The 18,190-nt window shown below is 40.5% G+C and overlaps 2 protein-coding genes across 4 annotated transcripts in view; both read left to right on the forward strand.

Moving 5' to 3' along the window:
* Positions 1-18,190, forward strand: part of LOC122402287 — a 684,713-nt gene that overhangs the window by 391,568 nt on the left and 274,955 nt on the right. The window lies entirely within an intron of this gene.
* LOC122402296 (neuronal acetylcholine receptor subunit alpha-7) overlaps positions 1-18,190 on the forward strand; it is a 175,643-nt gene that overhangs the window by 151,734 nt on the left and 5,719 nt on the right. For 2 of the 3 annotated variants that reach the window (XM_043404962.1, XM_043404963.1), the window contains exons 9-13: positions 12,903-13,012; positions 14,269-14,483; positions 15,785-15,988; positions 16,546-16,680; positions 17,173-17,693. In XM_043404962.1, coding sequence (XP_043260897.1) covers positions 12,903-13,012; positions 14,269-14,483; positions 15,785-15,988; positions 16,546-16,630 — 614 coding nt within the window. In that variant the 3' untranslated portion in view covers positions 16,631-16,680; positions 17,173-17,693. Of the gene's footprint in view, positions 1-12,902; positions 13,013-14,268; positions 14,484-15,120; positions 15,126-15,784; positions 15,989-16,545; positions 16,681-17,172; positions 17,694-18,190 lie in introns of all 3 variants that reach the window. The other variant, XM_043404961.1, reaches the window with a different exon arrangement.

Consider the following 18,190-nt stretch of genomic DNA (forward strand, 5'->3'; position numbering starts at 1 on the left):
GCAGGGGTCAAATGCAATCATTTTTGGTGAATAGACATACCCACGAATTCCTACCCACTTTCGAGAAAAAAATTCCGAAAGTCTGATGTCTGACCAGGCGTTGATACGTTTCACTGGAATTTCATGCGTATCTTTAAAAAATCATAACTCTTGAACGGATTGGACGATTTTAATTTTCAAAAGAGCAAACGACGCGTATTTTAGTCAAGAATATGTAGAAATTCCAAAAATATTCGAAAAGTTGGTCCTTGACCCCGTAAAGTGCGAAAAACTCTTGCATAAAAATTCTATTAATTCTTGAACCGACACGTACCAGGCCGTAATTTCCACGACACACGTGGCCGATAATTACTAATTATTTCCTAACTAGACATTTCGCGTCGTAGACGAGCTCGAACGTGCGTGCACTGTGAAATGCGAATTTTCAACGAGATCGAACGGTTTTCAAGCTCGCGTACGCGCAACCCCTGGTGCGTTTTAATGAAACGCATTAAGCGGCTACGCATTCTGGTTTAATTACTATTACACTCTGTGCTCCGCGCTCGAAAACCCTGTCACACGTTTTCAGCGCAATTTCACGGAGATTCGAGCGATCGCAAGACTCGTTCGTCGACGCGGAACATTTTTCTAATATTTTCCAATCGAATAATATCTTTTTTTTATATTTTCTGCTTGAAAATTTGAACCCTTTCCACGAATTATAAATCGATGGTCATTGTAATGTTCGATACCACGCGTTACCACGCATATTTAGCCATCTGTGAACGTAGCACGTGTTTGTGATCCTTTTAATTTTTAGAATCGACCACAAATTGCTTCGTTTGTTCGCGATATCGTTGAAACTTTAATTTAAAGTTTAAACTTTAAACCTTGCGAAACGTAACACGATTGGCTGGTATTATTGTTCGTGCAATACGAGACTGGAAAGAAGATACAGCTTTTCAATTTATCGAGGCTTCAAAAATCAGCTATTTTCGTTCGTTCTAGCTTTATGAAAAATCCTCCCCTTTCAAATGATACACAAAGCTTGTCACGGTAACTCCGACGAAAGATCAAACGGATGAAACGTCGGCAACCACTCGTTCGAAAGCTTTTGTGGAGTTCAATCAAGAACAGTTTTGCATATCTCATTCATATTAACGCGCAGGCATACCAAGTAAACGCTGGTTATTAAAATCTCTGAAAGCCGCGCGTGCTCAGAATCAAAACTGAAGAGATAGGATTTAATTAATAGAAGAACGAAAGAGAATTTTATCCATAAATCGAAATTATTCCGTCTGTTTCCGTTTCACTCGTAAATATCCAATCGTCCGCTATTTTCAAATTTTTAAAAAATTTTTTTAAATTTGTCCTATATTATTTTTAAAATGACATAAATAATTCTCTCGATTTCTTTTGCCTTTGAAGAAAGGTATAACGATTTTAAATATGAGGGGACTTTCTCGTAATTGATGCATCGGGGATTAAGTTTATCATCGATTCATAATCGAGTCGACACATTTTAACGAACTTTTAACTTTAAAATTATATTAAATTTTAAATCAAAGGTAAAATGATCTTTTAGGGTAGCCTGTGAGTGCGTTCAGTGGAATCGGTCAATGGAAAGTCTGACGCTTGGCAAAAATCTATCCAATAGAATATTTATTACGTATAAATTTTAAATTATTCACAGTTTCTCGCTTATAAAAATTTGTTCGATCATAGATTTCATTGGGTGCCCTTTGCAACAAACTCCCGGAAAATGTTATCGGAAATTATCGCTCGATTACAGACGCGAAACGCGGCGAAAGTGCAAACGCTTTAGAATCGATGTAAAATAATTTATTTCGTCGGACGGGTGCGTTTGCGATTCTTCTAGCCTGTTGAATCGCGAAATAATTACACCCGGTAAATTATTTCCACGACGCGACGATTTCGAATCGACGATTTAAGCACAAAAATTGAACGAAGGCGATGATAATTCCGTATCGTGTTAAAATCGTATCGTTTCGTAACCGTTAATTATCCGCTGCTCGCCATTGTGCGTTGAATAAAATAATTTTTAATTTCCCTATCGAGTCGCGCGAGATAAGTATAATTATTCTCCAACGGCGCGAATTTACATTTCGTTGTAATAACTAATTTTGCATTTTGGACAGACATTATTTACGCAGAACTACGCTTTATACCTTAAATCCTCTCTAATCTTATTTACTAAAAAATTATCGTATCGCGAGCACGTTTGTTTCGTATTTTATGTACTTTATAGGTTTCAGAATCGATTATCTCGATAATGAAAGCTCGTAAAAATTACTTTTTCGGGGTGAATACCATACTTTTTATATAAAATACAGCAACTGTAGAAAACGTCGGAGTTTCACCAAAAGGAACGGCTTTTGTAGCCCTAAACTTAAACTTAACCGTGATCTTTCGGAACAAGTGGAACGTATGCACTCGATGCACTTTGCAAACGGTATTCCCGTGTCATCGCGATCCAACTTTGCTGATCTAACGGACATGAAACCGGGAGAAAACTTTACGTTCGACGCCGTATGAAAAATTAATAGAATTCACGATTAGAGTAAGCGTACGTAGACGATTTTCACGGCTTGGCGCCGCTCCGCGATCGTAAAAGAACTTTTATAGAAGCTTGCACAGGCTTCATGGATAATGAAAAAGATTTTTTTTACGCGAAACTTCGCTACAACCTTCGATTCTTTTACAGTCTCTTGTTATTTATTTGTTATTTGTCGGGGAATTTACTGAAAATATTTATATAATTAATAATAAGTTATATTAAGTCGTCTTAGGAGTTAATTCGTCGCTAATGCAAACCAATGTGCATTAAGGAATGGAATATTTATTGGTGAAAGAATAAAATAAGCAACAAGTGGTGTTTCGTCGAAAAGCATTGTGCCGTTAAACGCGTTAACGAGGAAATGTAATCATACTTTTCGTTTCACCGTGTATCTGAAGCTTTCGGGTGGTTCGTGATCGATATAAATTGACGTTTAAACGTTTCGCGACGCTCAGTTTCATACAAAACGGTTTTATCGGGGCTACAAAAGGTCATTCGTGCGTGGTAAACTCGATCCAAGACCACTTGTCGGCGGACAGTTTCGAACTGCTTGGCTTTCGCCTCGATATATATATTTTCAAACTTTTCCCCGCTGCTGCGCGAACGAACCGGGATAGAGATGGCATCGGGCACGTGCGAATGTAACATCGAGAAATCGTCAGACTTTCACAAAGAATCGTCTCGACTCGGTTTAGTGCACCTGTAGTGGCAAAATAATAATGTATTCGTATGAGTAAGCACGTAGGTACGCTGCATCGAAGGCTCTCAAGCAAACGAACGATCTCTTTCTTACTTTCAGCACCCTCTTCTCTATTTCTCTTTCTGTCACTCTCTCTCTCTTTCTCATACACATGATTTCTCTGTCCTTTAACTTTCGAAGTCCATTCGAGACGATCAACGACCATATCATTACGAATAATGAGAGAAAGGACCAGATCGAAGAATTCTGGAGAACAATTCGTGTCTGTAGCGTTAGTCGAAGACATCCTGAGCTCGTGTCAAGACCAGATCCATTGTACCGCGCTGAAAAGATGATGGTCGTAGTGGATTTGTCACATCTCCACCCTGGTCGTTCCATTCTCGTCGATTATTAGCCGCTGACAAGAAGAGGACGAGGCCTCAGGGTTACGTAAAGTTTTAATAAAAATTGACCCGAGGGCCTTGGCCTTTCCTTGCAAGTCCAGACCTACGTTTGCTGTCAGAAGAAGAAGAAGGCTTTACACTCTATTGACGAAGGTTGATGTCGATCTAAACTAGAGAATCTGAACAAAGTTAACCCTTCTTCTCGTGGACGGACAGTTTGTCGGAACCACCAAGGGCTGGGATAGTGGCAGAGTTGTTAACATTTTAATGTTGTACCGAAAGAAGAAAACTACAAATAGTTTGCATTAAACGAGACACGGACTGGCACCCACGTGGCGGAACATTTTAGGCAAATTTCTAGGCCATGCAGTCGGTTAGACTCTGAGATCGAATCTTCCAACGAAGAGGAATTTATTCAACGAGGGATCGGAAGCTCGGACGAAGCTTCTAATACGCTCGAAGTACTTCGGTAATCCCTATCATACTACTAGCAAGGAGTTACCAGCGATCAAGTTTGCGATTTCGACTTGCAATTCCAACCCTTGCTAGCACTCGAGGGTTAATCTCTTTTATGGCTGACCACGTACTTCCTCCTGCGTCTTGTAGCCTGTGTCTTGTCATGCTTGACGCGTATGACGAATCACTCTGGCCTGATTACTCTATTTATCGCTACTCTGAACTCTTGCAAGGCAGTCTTCCTTCTTTCGAGACGACGTTGTTCGATCTGAATCTCTTTTCCGTTAGTCGACGAGTCTCTTCGACGAAATTAACTCTGTTTTACGCTGTCTTGTTTGCATTTGCATGCACGAGGAAAAGAGAAACCCTTGCTTTGAAGGGAATATCTGGAATCGGTTGAAATTTGGTAACGAGGGTCGATGCATCCATCGCGTAGCAAATTAGCCTCTAATGTTCCCGAGGACACACGATGGGCTTTGTTTTATTTAGGAGTTTCTGAGACAACGCGATGCACAATGTCACTGTCTGAAACAGTTTTCCATCGCACACTTCTGCTAATTTCTTCTTCTTCTTCTCGTTCTATTTCCTACTTCTTTTTTCTCTTCTTCCTCCTTCTCTTCTGCTGCTGCTGTCGCTGCTGTACGCCCTGTAACCACTTCTTCTCATTAGTCTAACTCACGGCTTCTGTACACCAAGTGGCATCGCTGAACTTGCAGCTGTAGTTACTTTATTAACGTAAAGCCTTGGGTAAAGGGGTAAAATTGCGAAATTACGTCGACCGAGCGAGCGTTTCCGTTGAGCGTCCGTGTGCTTCCTGTCCGACGATGACGTCGCGAAATACGAATAATAACGTTATTTAACACTGTTTAACTGTCATCCTGCCCTAGAGGCGAATCCCCCCAGGAGCTAATTGCACGAGGTGTTTTTACATCCCCTTCGCGTTTCTTGCCAATTCGGAAATTTTGTTAATTGCCCGGAAATTCGTTGTACGTCGCCCAACTCTAAAAAGCTAATTTCTACGGAAATATGAATATCTATCGGAATAAAAAAGGGGGATATAGTGCTAGGAATTTTTCTATTATTAAGTATTCGAATAAGAAATTGGCGTGATTAACGTTGCGTTTAATCACGCAAGACCCGTCGAATTAAATCGACGCTGTTCCATTAATTCAGCGTCGCATCGCGCTATCGGTTCAGTGTTCCCTCGTTGATTGAGTCACGCGCGGCCGAATCACAGATTAAACAATTCAACGACGAGCGTTTCAATTAAGCGCGAGATCGGGGAAAATCGTTTCGATCCACGCGAAGTCGACGGAAAAACGATCTTCGCGGGTCCTGGAACGAAATCGGAGGCAGATCGATCGACTCGATACAATCGAGGACCCGGTTATTGATCGCAGAAATTTCGAGCGAAGAAAATTTAAAATTAAAGGAGAAATGAAAATGCAGGATAATCAGGGGGGTGAATTAGCGGGCGCGGAGAACGGAGAAAAGTGAATTAGAGAAATTGCCGAGCATTCGACCGATTTCGCGCGGCGCTTACGGAATTCCTCGGAACGTAATTTCGCGTTCCGAGCCGTGGAATCTCGGCGGTGAGCAGAACAGATCATAACGAACCACGGAAATAATAGTAACGCGTGCATAAACCCGTTACGAGCACGTTAATGCGGTATCCCGTGGCCACGGAATCGCCAAGTGCGCGCAGTTATGCGTATTATGCTCCTCGCGGGTAAAATATCGAGGAGGAGATATGTCGCGTGATAAATTTATCCTCCACCGATCTAGGGACCGGAGCTATGCAAGATCTCGAAAAGCACGAAACGTGACTATCTCGACTCGTCTTGGAAATTCGAGACGTTTCTCGCTCGAGATCGAATTTCCCAAGAAACTCTCGTGAGTGCTTAGAGTGCTGACTTCGTTTGGGAAAGGTGTGCAGTCGAAATTTCATTTTGGACGATTCGAACTTCACGGTATAGAAATAACATATTTATTCGAAAATAGATTACAACGAAACATTAAAAAGGAGAATAGAAAGACCGAAATCTAATTAACGTTTAAACGAGTGAGATGAAAAGGAAACCAATTATTTTAAATTATAATTAATAAATATACGCCCAAATAAAATCTACAAAATTTAATTAATATACACGAAGACTCTTTTTATGGTAATTAGTAAATAGAGTTTGTGATGCTGCAATTTCGTGATTCCCGTCCCTAAAATTATGCGTTTCCTTCACCCAATGGTCACCAGCAGCGAAATAACTTTTAACCGTTATAAAATATTTAGAAAGATGCATTGAAACAGCTAAAGTTTTAGCAATGTTTTTCTTATAAAAACTGTCAAAATAACGTCGCGACAGATGTATCCCCTATTCGTATTCCGAAGGATCGTGCACTTTTGACGAGACATCGGAACCTGGAGCATTTACTTTCCTCGATGCGCACACGGTGATTTCGTTTCTGTTCGTCTGAAATAGTTCTCTATAACGATGCGAAATCGCAGTTGCAAAGTGATACTTTCCTTTTCACGGTAAAGCTCCTTAAAATTCGTTTGGTGTTGCGTTCGACGTTTCGCGCTGGAGAAGAGACACTTTAGTTGAAGAGTTGTCAACTCCTAAGAGGATATTCTCCTTTAGACGGTCATTTTTTCGAACTAAATAAGAAATAAGGCGAATTCTTTGAACTTTCCAAAGCTAAATAAACGTCTCGAGTACGGTCAGCGATGTACATTAATATTGATAGCACTTTGCAGAATCGTTTATCGTCGAAATTATCGCAACATTTATATTTTCAATATTTTATCGAAAGATTCTTGCCATTTTTGCCAGCTCTGTGTATTTCGACTAAAATTCTGGACATACCTAATCTAAAGAAACGAGAATTTTCATTCCGTTCGATCTACGCGGGATTTATATTTCGGGGTCAACACGATTGATTGAACGAGAAAAATTTCAATTTCCATTCGATGTTTTGTGAAATGTGGAGACTCGAAATTCATTTCACCGAGATATATTAAAACAAACTGCATATTTTAATGTAAATATTTGAAATGGAACGTTCGCGTGATAAGAAAATCTTGGAGGATCAAGGAAAAAGGAATGAAAAACTCGTTAATGACATTAATAACTAAACAACGAAGAGGGAAGAGTTTGGAATTTCTCTACCAGAGAATTACTGTACCAGTAAACATCTAAATACAGCGAAACGCGACCCGGGAGATAGAGGAGTGGGCAAAGTCGCCAGCCAAAAGCAAAACGCGGCCAGTGTCGAACCACGATGATTACCTAGTGCCTTAAGCACCAGGAAACTTGGAGCTGCTTTGATGGCAGGATGAAAAATCGCAAAACGCACGGTTCATCGAGCGGGTGCTCGAGCGTAGAGTCAAAGAACGGCCGCGAGCGTCGTTAAAATCGCAAGATTACAGATTCGCTCGGTCGAGCTAACGCGAGCGAATCGAGTCGCCGATGGAAAAAGAGAGACGAAGGAAGAAACAGTTTTCGACGGTCGCTGTCGAAGCCAAGTAATCAAGAGACACATTGAGCGCATAAAATTGCGAGGGACCGAACGGACAACGCGGAGGAAAATAGAGAAAACGAGCGATCCAAGATGGGAGACTAAAAGTACGAGTTATACGTGACGAAGGCGGTCGTTCGGAGTAATCAACGGACACAGCGAAATAAACGAACGTCGTCGATGAAAGGGAACTGCATGGGACGGTGAACGAGTGTCTTCCTTAAACAGTCGAGAGCCTGGAAATAGAACTGCGAGGAAAGGAATAGAGAAAATGACTACAAAGTGCTCGAACACTGGACCGTAAGTCCGTGGAAGGCTATCACGATCGTTCGAATGGAAATCTTCGATACTTGGATCGTTCAGAGTCTGCTACTGGCAAAAGATCATACGGTAATTCAGATTTTAAGAATTTAGTAACATCAATTTTTTCAGTCTCTGGGCATCGATTGCATAGTGTGTCTAATGTAAAACGAATTACTTTCATCAGGAACATGCATACGTTTTACACTAGATTACTGATACGCTCATCGGTAAGCTTGATACAGCAAACTCAGCCTTAGACGCTATTAGCGTATGTCGATTGACTCCTATATGATGGAGTCATTTGCCTAATGAACCTGAGGGAGCAGGTTTAAGCAAATACCTCCTAACGGCGTTATCTAGACGATCGAGTTCAAAGCCGCAATTCCGTAACAGAATAAAATAAATTGAAATATTTTGGTGGAGACTGATCTTTCTTTTTCTCTTTTACGAGGCAACTGTATACAAATTTAAATTCATTATCAATTCAATAAACAATTTATAATCTAGTTATATTGCACACCGGTCGTATAATCGATAGGAATTGCTGAAACTTTTTTGTGTGTATATTGTTAAAGAAAATGTTAAAATAAACATAGAAGGAAACATAAATTATAGTAGGTGGTATATTCATCGGATAGAGGGTTAAATGCCCTTTAAAATGAGCGCTCGTGAGGGTGGATAGCTCAATTAGTTCCGGAGATATGAGAATTTTAATTTCAAGTCGATCGGATGAGACCGAAGCCCTTTGTTTACATCCGCGAGATCAATGAACTTTCTTACTACGGCCTTGTCAAGGTCGTTGACCGCACGTGACTCGTAGTAAACTAGGTCACTCGGTCGCTCGGTCACGAGACACGTGCGAGAGAGAGAGGTCCAGCGCGACGCGCCAGACAAAGACAGAGATAGTCAAATTGGAAAAAATTACCCCTTTACATAAATTACGATATCTCGAAAACGAAAAGTCCGATCGACAAAAACCAAAAGCAATTTTAAAGAGGAAGGTTTACCACTACCAATGGCGGTTGAATTTTGGATAAAGCGTGGGTAGTTTTGGAATTATGCGTGTCCAAAGTTTTAGTATTTTTAATGCGCGTTGCTACAGGCTTTCGTAAGGCGGACCGCGAGAGATAGTGAAAAATGAATAATTACGCTTTTATATAAATTACGATATCTCGAAAACGGAAAGTAGGATCGACAAAAACCAAAAACCAATTTCAAAGGGGAAGGTTTACCGCCTCTAACAGTACTGGAATTTTGAATAAAGCCCTAGTAGTTTCGGAACTACACGCGTCTAAAGTTTTAGTATTTTTAATACGCGTTTCAAACAGATATAGCTCGATTGAACGATACGTATAACTTCGTTAATTGTAGGAGTTCGATGATACGCCTTTGCACATATATTTCTAAGGCTGTATCCTTTAAGAAAATGCACCAAAAGAAATTTTTATCTATTCTAATTATATGGAAGGTTGTAACATGTTTTCTGTCGTACGGTTTCGAACTGATAAATCATGAATCGCTTAAAATACATAACCACAGCTCTGGCGAAACGAATCCAGCATCGCAGAAATGCAAAAGGGGAGAGTTCACAGCTGTCGAACGCATAACAACCGAAAGCGATTTTACATGTACCTGTACGATGGAAAGTAATAAATGTTTCACGACCGCGTTGCAAGTATTATATTCTGATAACGGGTCATATGAGTTGGACTCGATATTAAGAAGACCAGAGTAATGATTATTCAATTATTATTCTCAGCTTACGTAACGCAATTTTTCAATGCGTGAAATATGAAAATTTGTATCGTTGCATCGAACGTTGCACGAGGGTTGCGAATTCCGTGTTTATTTAAAGGTGACGCAAATACTGGTAGTTAACTGGTAATTAAACGCGCGTTGTTACCTAAACCTTGCAACAGAACGATGCGGTCCGTACATATGTCATCGTGGTTTCATTCATACTATCACTGCGCATTCATCTAACTTCGTTGCGATTCGAAACGAGAAATCGTCGGCAACCGATGAACCGGAAATTCGTTCGCGGCCTGATTGGTAGCTCGTTTATACCGCGTATGGATCTAAACTACTCCCGGCGATGTCAATCGTTTACGATCGACGTGCTCGAGATTTTACGAGCACGTCAATTGCATTGCTTTTTCCGCGATTACTGCATCGCGAAATTAACCCTTCCGTTCCTAAATTATCATCATCCAACGTTTCATTCTATCTTCTCGATTATACGAAACAGAATTTTTCTAGATCTACGTATACTTAATTACTGCTTTTTTAGACGTTCTCATTTAGCGATCTTGTAAATCCTCGATCGCAGAGTTCGGCCACGGAATTCAGTGTTCAATCAGTGTCTGTGGAACGGCACACATATTAATGAAGTCCTGCAAAACACGTTTTTCGCGTATATACCGTGTTCCTCTCAATTTGCGTTCGCTGTGTAAACCGTTGGTACCTGTTTGCCCACGTACGAGCGTAATAAACATTCTTGCTCGGCGTATACCACGCTCGCGCGTTTACCATGTTCTTTATCTGATTGGGAACGTATCATTTTCCGTGTGCTTTACGTTCACGTTAAACTTGTGTCAATATCAGATTCCGTTTTTAAAACAATCCTTAAAAATTCATAACTAGAACAGAGAGAACAGTCCGCCGTTAATAAGGGGAGCAAAACTTCTAACTCTGAAAATACATAGCTCCGACGTTCGCTTTAAGATTCATTAACGAAGAGAAAAGCAAAAGAGAGTTTCGTACGGAACAATTAATCACGTCAGTGACGCTTATGCCGGCCTTTGTGGACCCGTTAAAAGATAACAGCGAAGATAATCCGAAGTTTAAAAGGTACCTTTTTCGAGCGTTCGCGTTGGCTTTTTGCTATCGAGCGTACCAGCGATGCTTTGAAAGACCTGTAGCTGATCTCAAACGGAGGATCTCGATGACTCGCGCTTCCACCATTTTTCAACGAACCATCCAGGAGTATCTAGATCCTCCGTTTCGGATCTAGAATTAAAAACCATCGTTTCTTCGGGGTTCTCGACTCTCAAAGACGATGGTCTTGATACCTCGTGCGTAACAAACGAATAAAAAGTATGGTTCCGGTAATAAAATCGAGTCGTTGGACGGTTGACTCGCGCTGCCACCGCCGAGATTACCATTTCACTTTTTTATTTTTAATATTTTCAATCGCATTGCCGTATTGATCCGCGGTCGCTGCTTCGCCCGATTTCCGGAAAAATCCTGATCCGATAGCCGGCCGCAACAATGGATTTGCATTATCAAGAATTTCCGATCGATCAGGGGAGGGGGGGTTGAATGCAACGAGGAAGAAAACTCGGGGAATAATCATTTTAACAGAATAGAAGCGAATAACTGAACGCAAAACGTGATCTGAAACGTAGATGGTGGGAAAATGGTTTATTAACACGTTCACGGTATGCGTTCGTAAGCGTGAATTCGAACGCGCGGAAAGATAATGAGATATTCACGGAAATAAATATTCCATCTTCCTTTTTTAACGATATTATCATACACGTATCTTTTTAGTTTAATTATACAGTGAACGTGTTAATTATACTTTCGTCTAAAATTTAACACGTTTAGGAATATACTTTCTGATTATTTACAGATTCGACAATTAATTAATACTCTGACCCAAAACCATAACTGAACCTACAGGGATATCCCAATGTCTCTGTAAAGAAACTATCGCGCACACATTCCGTAAGATAACAAAACTAATCAATTACATATAATTTTCTGTGAGCTCACGTTGGAGCGTTAATTAGAAAACCGTGGCTAATCGATTAGAAAACGCCCAACGCCGAAGACACAGTAAACATCTCTCAGTAAGTCTGTCGCATACCAGCACCAGCATATTCAGCTTCGCTCGAGGAGAGAAATGAATGATAATTTTGCGTAATTATTGGACTACGTGCAGCTTGGACCTTTACGTGAATGCTTAGTTGTTGGTTGAATTGCATGCGGCGGTAGATACTGTAACAATATTCGTGCTTTAACACGCAGGCTACTCGTGCATCCTCGTAGTAATTGCATTCCGTAGCTGCATGCCAATCTGTTAGATGTTTCCTCTACAAGGCACCGGCCGGGTCAGCGATGCACATCGCCGCGGACAATTCGAGAGGACTCGTTATTAAAGTGCTCCTTAACACCTCCTACAAGCGCAGGGAGTGCTTGCACTGGAAATATCTAATACGCGGTGAATATCGATCGACAACAGATTCTTCTCCATAAAGTGGACTCGAATTTACCGAACTAAAGTACTCACTTGTTTCATCGAATCGAAAGTTACCTTAAAATCGCCAATATTTTCATGGACACAGAGTTTCACACTGATCATTTAACGACACGTTGAAAAAAATTTGAAAAATAAGAAAATCAACAAGTAACAAGTTCTCTCGAGAGTCTGGCCAGGGTGACGATTAAGTTCGAAGTATAAAGAATAAAAAGCATTTGTTTTCGCGGCGTATTAGCGCCCACGTAAGTACGCTTTAGTGTCTGTTACTCGGTTCTTTTCACCTGACCGTAGTCAAGCGTGCGGCTTTCTTTCGTTCTTCGCCTAATTTCTTTCTATCTTTATTCCCTCGTCTGTGTGCCCCTTTGCTACATAACGAGGAACGATCCCACAAAGAATCGACGGGAATAAATCGACGAGCAAAAGTAATCGTAACGAGTCTAACTGTTGCATACTTTGCTCTCGTTTACGCAATTTGTCGGTGTACATGGGGAAGCGAATGTGATTAGTCGCAGGACCGAATGAAAGATTACCCAGGGACAAGATGGATAAAATAAAGTCTTGCAATGATTGAAAATGGTAGAGTTCGAGATTAGAGTCTCCCTAACACCTTGCAGTCTTTCATTCTTGGGCGACTAATTGAGTGGATCGACGATCCATTACCGTGACTAATCGCCTTCTTTCTGTGTTTTTTTCTTCGGGGTATCTTCGGGAACACCCCGAATTCAGGGACGTACTTCAATTGCATCATGTTCATGGTGGCGAGCAGCGTCGTTTTTACGGTGTTGGTGCTCAACTTTCATCACAGATCGCCCGACAGATACGTGATGCCACAGTGGGTGAGTTAAACATTAATCTAATCCAAAATTTCTTTCATTACGAAATAAAATTACAGTGAATTACATTACACGTGTCCGCATTCGTAATATTTATCGATAAACAGAATATGTTATCGCTCGTTATTATTTATGAACGTTATGTAACGTATAATCGAATCGAATTAATCAAAATTGATACTCTTTGTTCAATATTAATACGTCAAATACGTTCTTTATAAATACAGGTACATATTTATGAAACGACAAATGTAAACGAGAACATTTCTATTAGAATTAAGCAAATATTAACGCTCGATAACGCGCATTAGTTTCAATTTTTATTTTAAAATTGAATCAAATTTTATATGTACCTTTGATATTATACTTAATCATATATAGGTTGCTCGTTTCTCTTACTTCGTTTGCCTTCATTACCTTTCCATTAAAACTTTAGTTTCTTCTCCTCGAACAACTTTTAATTATCTTTCGTGTTTTATTACGCTGCTGATTTTATTAATCCGCGAGGAGTTCGAAACATATAAAACGATTCGATTCCCTATTTTATTCATGTTAATTAAGAGACAACGGGATGTAAAGCTGATAATGCTTGAAATTCTTAACGAAAAATTTAAAAGAACTGACTTGGATGCAATTTGTTTGTTGAATAATGTTAAAAATGATACGCACGATGGAACGCCCCTCTCGTTTTGGTTCGTGAGAGCAGTTTAAAACTACAGCCGTATCCGCAGTAGCCATTAGAACCGTTAAAGACAGTAGTTGTTGAAAGTTTAAAGCGCCTTCGAGGCGTTAGCACTTCTTCTTGACCGTTGATTACAAGAAGTTTCATAAACCGAGGAGAAACGTACTTGAAGTAGGGACAAGAATCCTACAGCTACGCAAAAATTCCCCGGTGGTAGTTTCCCTTGCTATTACGTTCGGATGAAAGTGAGCCCCGAAGTGATCCAACTTTATGCAAAACTGCGAGAAGAAATCGCGCTCGGGTGCACGCTGTTGAATAAGTTGCACCGGAAGGAATTAAATTTCGAAACACGAGCTGTAAACATTAGTAATTTAGTAATGTCAGCTCGTCCCGCGAGTAACGAATGTTCTTTCTTATCCGTGGCTAGAAGAAATGAAATTCCTCGCGCAACTCACGGGGTGTTCCTCGAATTAAAAGTTTCTATCACAAAGTTACAGAACATTAGACAGCCCGTTGACACGATTTGGTCTTTTTCTTTCTGCGTTCTTATTTAATGTTTCTTGTGCGTTGCACACAGGTAAAAACACTGTTTCTACGATGGCTGGCATGTATGCTACGCATGAATCGTCCGGGAAAGAAGCACGCGAAGAAAAATAGTCTTACAGGCGACCAGACAAAGGATAAAAAGCCGCAGGAAAAACCTAGCATGAGTTTGCTAGCGAACGTTCTAAACCTCGACGATGACTTTCGTCACAGAAACAGCGCAGGAACACTTCCTTCCGGATGTAACAGGTAACGCACATACTTTCTCAAAGGTCCCCTCCTACCTGTATTTTTTTTAAAAACATTTACTCGATATAAGTCTAAAAGTAAAACTGTTTTTAACGAACTATATTATTCATTTGGACGGACTGTTTCGAAAATAACTTCCCTCGGACCTTTCCTGTCAGCGAGACATCGAGCACACAAAATTATTTGATCAGAAATTTCTCAACTGGCGTTCGATATCGGCAAGATATCACGGACAGGCACCAAAGGAAAAGAGAAAATAGATATCTCACCGATGGCCAACAGACTGAAAATTTAAACGAACTGGTGAAATCTATATTCCGACATCCAGACATTATGTTGGGAATAATGGGATGAAAAATAATCTAACAGGCGTGCTGAATTTATAATCAACGTCCGTTGCAGGTCTTGGCTCGATAATGTGATTATCCTGGTTATCGATGATAAAACAACCATCGTTTGATGTATATCGCACCTATTAATTTCACGGATATTTATTTGTTTATTGAAAATATAAAATTTCAAATTTCGATAACGGCGAAGATAAATTGCAACCTTTACATTGTTACTCGTACACTTAGGTAGTGTCCTCGTTTAGGGCTAATATTATTTTCCCATTGGTGGTTCACGGATATGCGAGGGGAAGTAATTTTCGATGTACTCTGGCGCAGTGTTCTATTCCGAGCAGTTTAGAACATGCACAGCTAATAGGGTTTTCAAGTATCTGCAAAAAGGATCGTGCATTTTGAGAGCAAGATACAGCACGAGTGGATCACGATGTTTTACAGATAATAAGTTTAAAGTCGAAAGTTATAGTAATTCCCTCGGATGGAGATACTTTGGAAAACTTAAGGCTGTTTTCTCCGAACTTGCTCGCAAAACTGCTGGTTAACTGTTTGGGCTCCCTCGGACAAACTCCTAATAAACTAGGTCCCCGAATGTCAAAGAAATCAGCATGGTTTTCACGTTTCGCCAAACATGTTTAGATTTTAACACTGCCCTGAACTTTACCGATAACGAGCAAGTGGTTCTTAAAATTATTTAGCATTAAAACATAAAAGATGGTTGTAATTTCGTATCTGACGTTGCATCGTCTTCAGTGCGAGATTCAATATTCACGACATCAAAGTCAAACTAGCTGCTAGGATATTGATTTGCACTAAGGGCAGCGATGCATCTAGAGATCGATCGTTAACGCGCTCAGTGACGATTCTGTGCCCTGATTAATTCGTAAGAATCTAGGTAATAGACATCGTAAAGATTCCTTTCAAGAAATAATATGTTTCTGTTAAATTGTTGAACAGTAGGTCGACGTTTGGCACACCGATATCCACCGGAAGACCAGCGACGGTGGAGAACACGTCAGCGTCGTTGCTCCTCAGCGGGATGCAAGAGGAGCTGCACACGATTCTTAAGGAATTGCGATTCGTTACGAATCGTATGAAAAAGGCGGACGAAAATGACGGAGTCATTAGCGATTGGAAATTCGCCGCCATGGTGGTGGACAGGTTGGACACATTTCTAAAACTTCTCGTTGAAAGACATTTAAAAAATTAGCTTCCGCTCACGTTGATCTCCCGATAAAACTTTCCTAATTTTCCTAATTTTCGCAGGAGACAGCGAAACATAAACTTGATAGTTTGAATTCATAATGGGATCTTTTATCGGAATGAAGCAGAAACTCACTTCCTATTTATGAGACACGGTCGATTATCTTCCCTCTCCATGAAATATAACTTGCATTAATAACTCGATTTAGTCGGAAAATTGTAAAATAAATTATTCGACGTATCCGTGCAATTTTCATTCGCAGTTGCTTGTATCCCGTTATCTATATCTGTCTGTAATCCTTTTTAATGATACTGTTGTGCATTATGAATTTAATAATCATATCAGATAACAATGAATTTCCTCTAATTACAGTTTTCGCAATTGGATATTTTGTCACGTCCTTTGCATAAAACATTTCAATTCGTTTCGAGCATGCAGAGACGGAGAAAACTTTATTCGATCGATAGACGTCTCGTTATTAATAGATATTTTCTCGTTTGCTTTTTTATTCCAGGCTCTGCTTATACACCTTCACGATATTCACGGTTTTGGCTACGATAGCCATTTTGTGTCGTGCGCCACACATAATCGTCCAGTAAATAGACTGCCCCGGTCAAGTCACCGAAACAATGCACAAAAAATGCCAAAGGTAACGTCCCTTTAATTAACATTTTTAATTAAAACACCACGCTAGGCGTGTGAATTCTCAAATTTTCTTTTTCGATTTTTATCAATCGATTCTGTGTAATTATAATCGCGTAGAAATATCGACGCACGAGTGGACCACGGACTGTCTGCCGGTTTTACACGAAAATTGACGCGTAAATTCCTAATAATGATGTCAACGTGCATGGCAGTGTTGTTCCATTCGAGTATCGCGTAACATCACACTTTACGCGGCACGAGAGACACGCAGAAAGCAAAATTAATACAGTACGAGAACGTTAATTTATTTTACATAACGAACTTAGTCCGTTCGTTGTCACGTCGATAATTTCCTGCGAGCGATGTACAATTTTCCACGGAACGGCGGACAATGCCATTTGTCGGGGCATGCAAAATGGGATTTTCGAATATTTACAGGGAGATTTGAAAATGTTACCGAAAAGAGATGTTTCTAGAATATTGTTCCCTTTTACAGAAACAACGGACACGTGGGTGTTCGAGGAGGGCTGCTACGGTGCGACCAAGTAACGAACCGCGAACGAGAAACGGATTCGTTGCTTTATATTTCCTTTCTTCTCGCTCCTGGCCGGCTGTGTCTCTGTTGTCCTTCGGTTCTGCCGTTTCTATCTCGGGAGGGAAACCCGGAAATGGGGAAATCGGACGCGAGAGACAGAGTGTGGAGCGTGCTCGAGAGCGAGGGACACCGCCGTGGAAGAACCAACCGGAGTCCACGAAGAAGGAAGATAAAGAGCCGAGAAGAGGAATTCGATTCGTCTCGATTAAGTTACGCTACGGGCACGTGAGCAGCGCGCGTTCCTCGGGCTAACGAACGGCTAATTAAGAGAGGAAGTAATAAAGTAAACGAGCATATCGCGACAGGGGTGGACAGAGAGTCGCCTCGGCATATATTGTTGACAATACACGGCCACGTTGTGCGTTTACTTTCTTCGGCTACCTTCTTTCGATCGACCGCTGTCACTTTCTCTCCCAAGTTAGGTAAGATCGACCTTCTTTGAAACGCGTGTTCCGGGAACAGGAGATACTCGAGACGCGTCGTTGTACAATTCCTCGAGTGTGAGAGAGCGTGAGAGAGTGTGCGTGTGCGTGTGTGTGTGTGTGAAAGAGAGAGAGAGAGAGAGAGAGAGAGAGCGTTGTCGCGGCCTTTCAATAATAATAGTAACAACACGAACAACTAAATGAAGAAGGACAACAACAATAATAGTAATAATAATAACAATAACAATAATAATAATAGTAACGATAATAATCGTAATAATTAATAGGTAATATAATAATAATACCGGTAAGTAATAATAACGATTTAATAACACTAACGATAATACTACCGTTAACGATATGATGCATACATATATTAACAATAAATGAATAATAATATTTATTGATACTCGCTTTGTGTGCGAAAACGTTACGATCGAATTCGTTAATATATTATCGCGCCACCAAGGGTCTCTCGTGGAAACGACACGGTCTTT

This window comes from Colletes gigas, unplaced genomic scaffold (genome assembly GCF_013123115.1).
Source record: "Colletes gigas isolate AHSC1104 unplaced genomic scaffold, ASM1312311v1 Colletes_gigas_Sc00034, whole genome shotgun sequence".
Taxonomy (NCBI): Eukaryota; Metazoa; Arthropoda; class Insecta; order Hymenoptera; family Colletidae; genus Colletes; species Colletes gigas.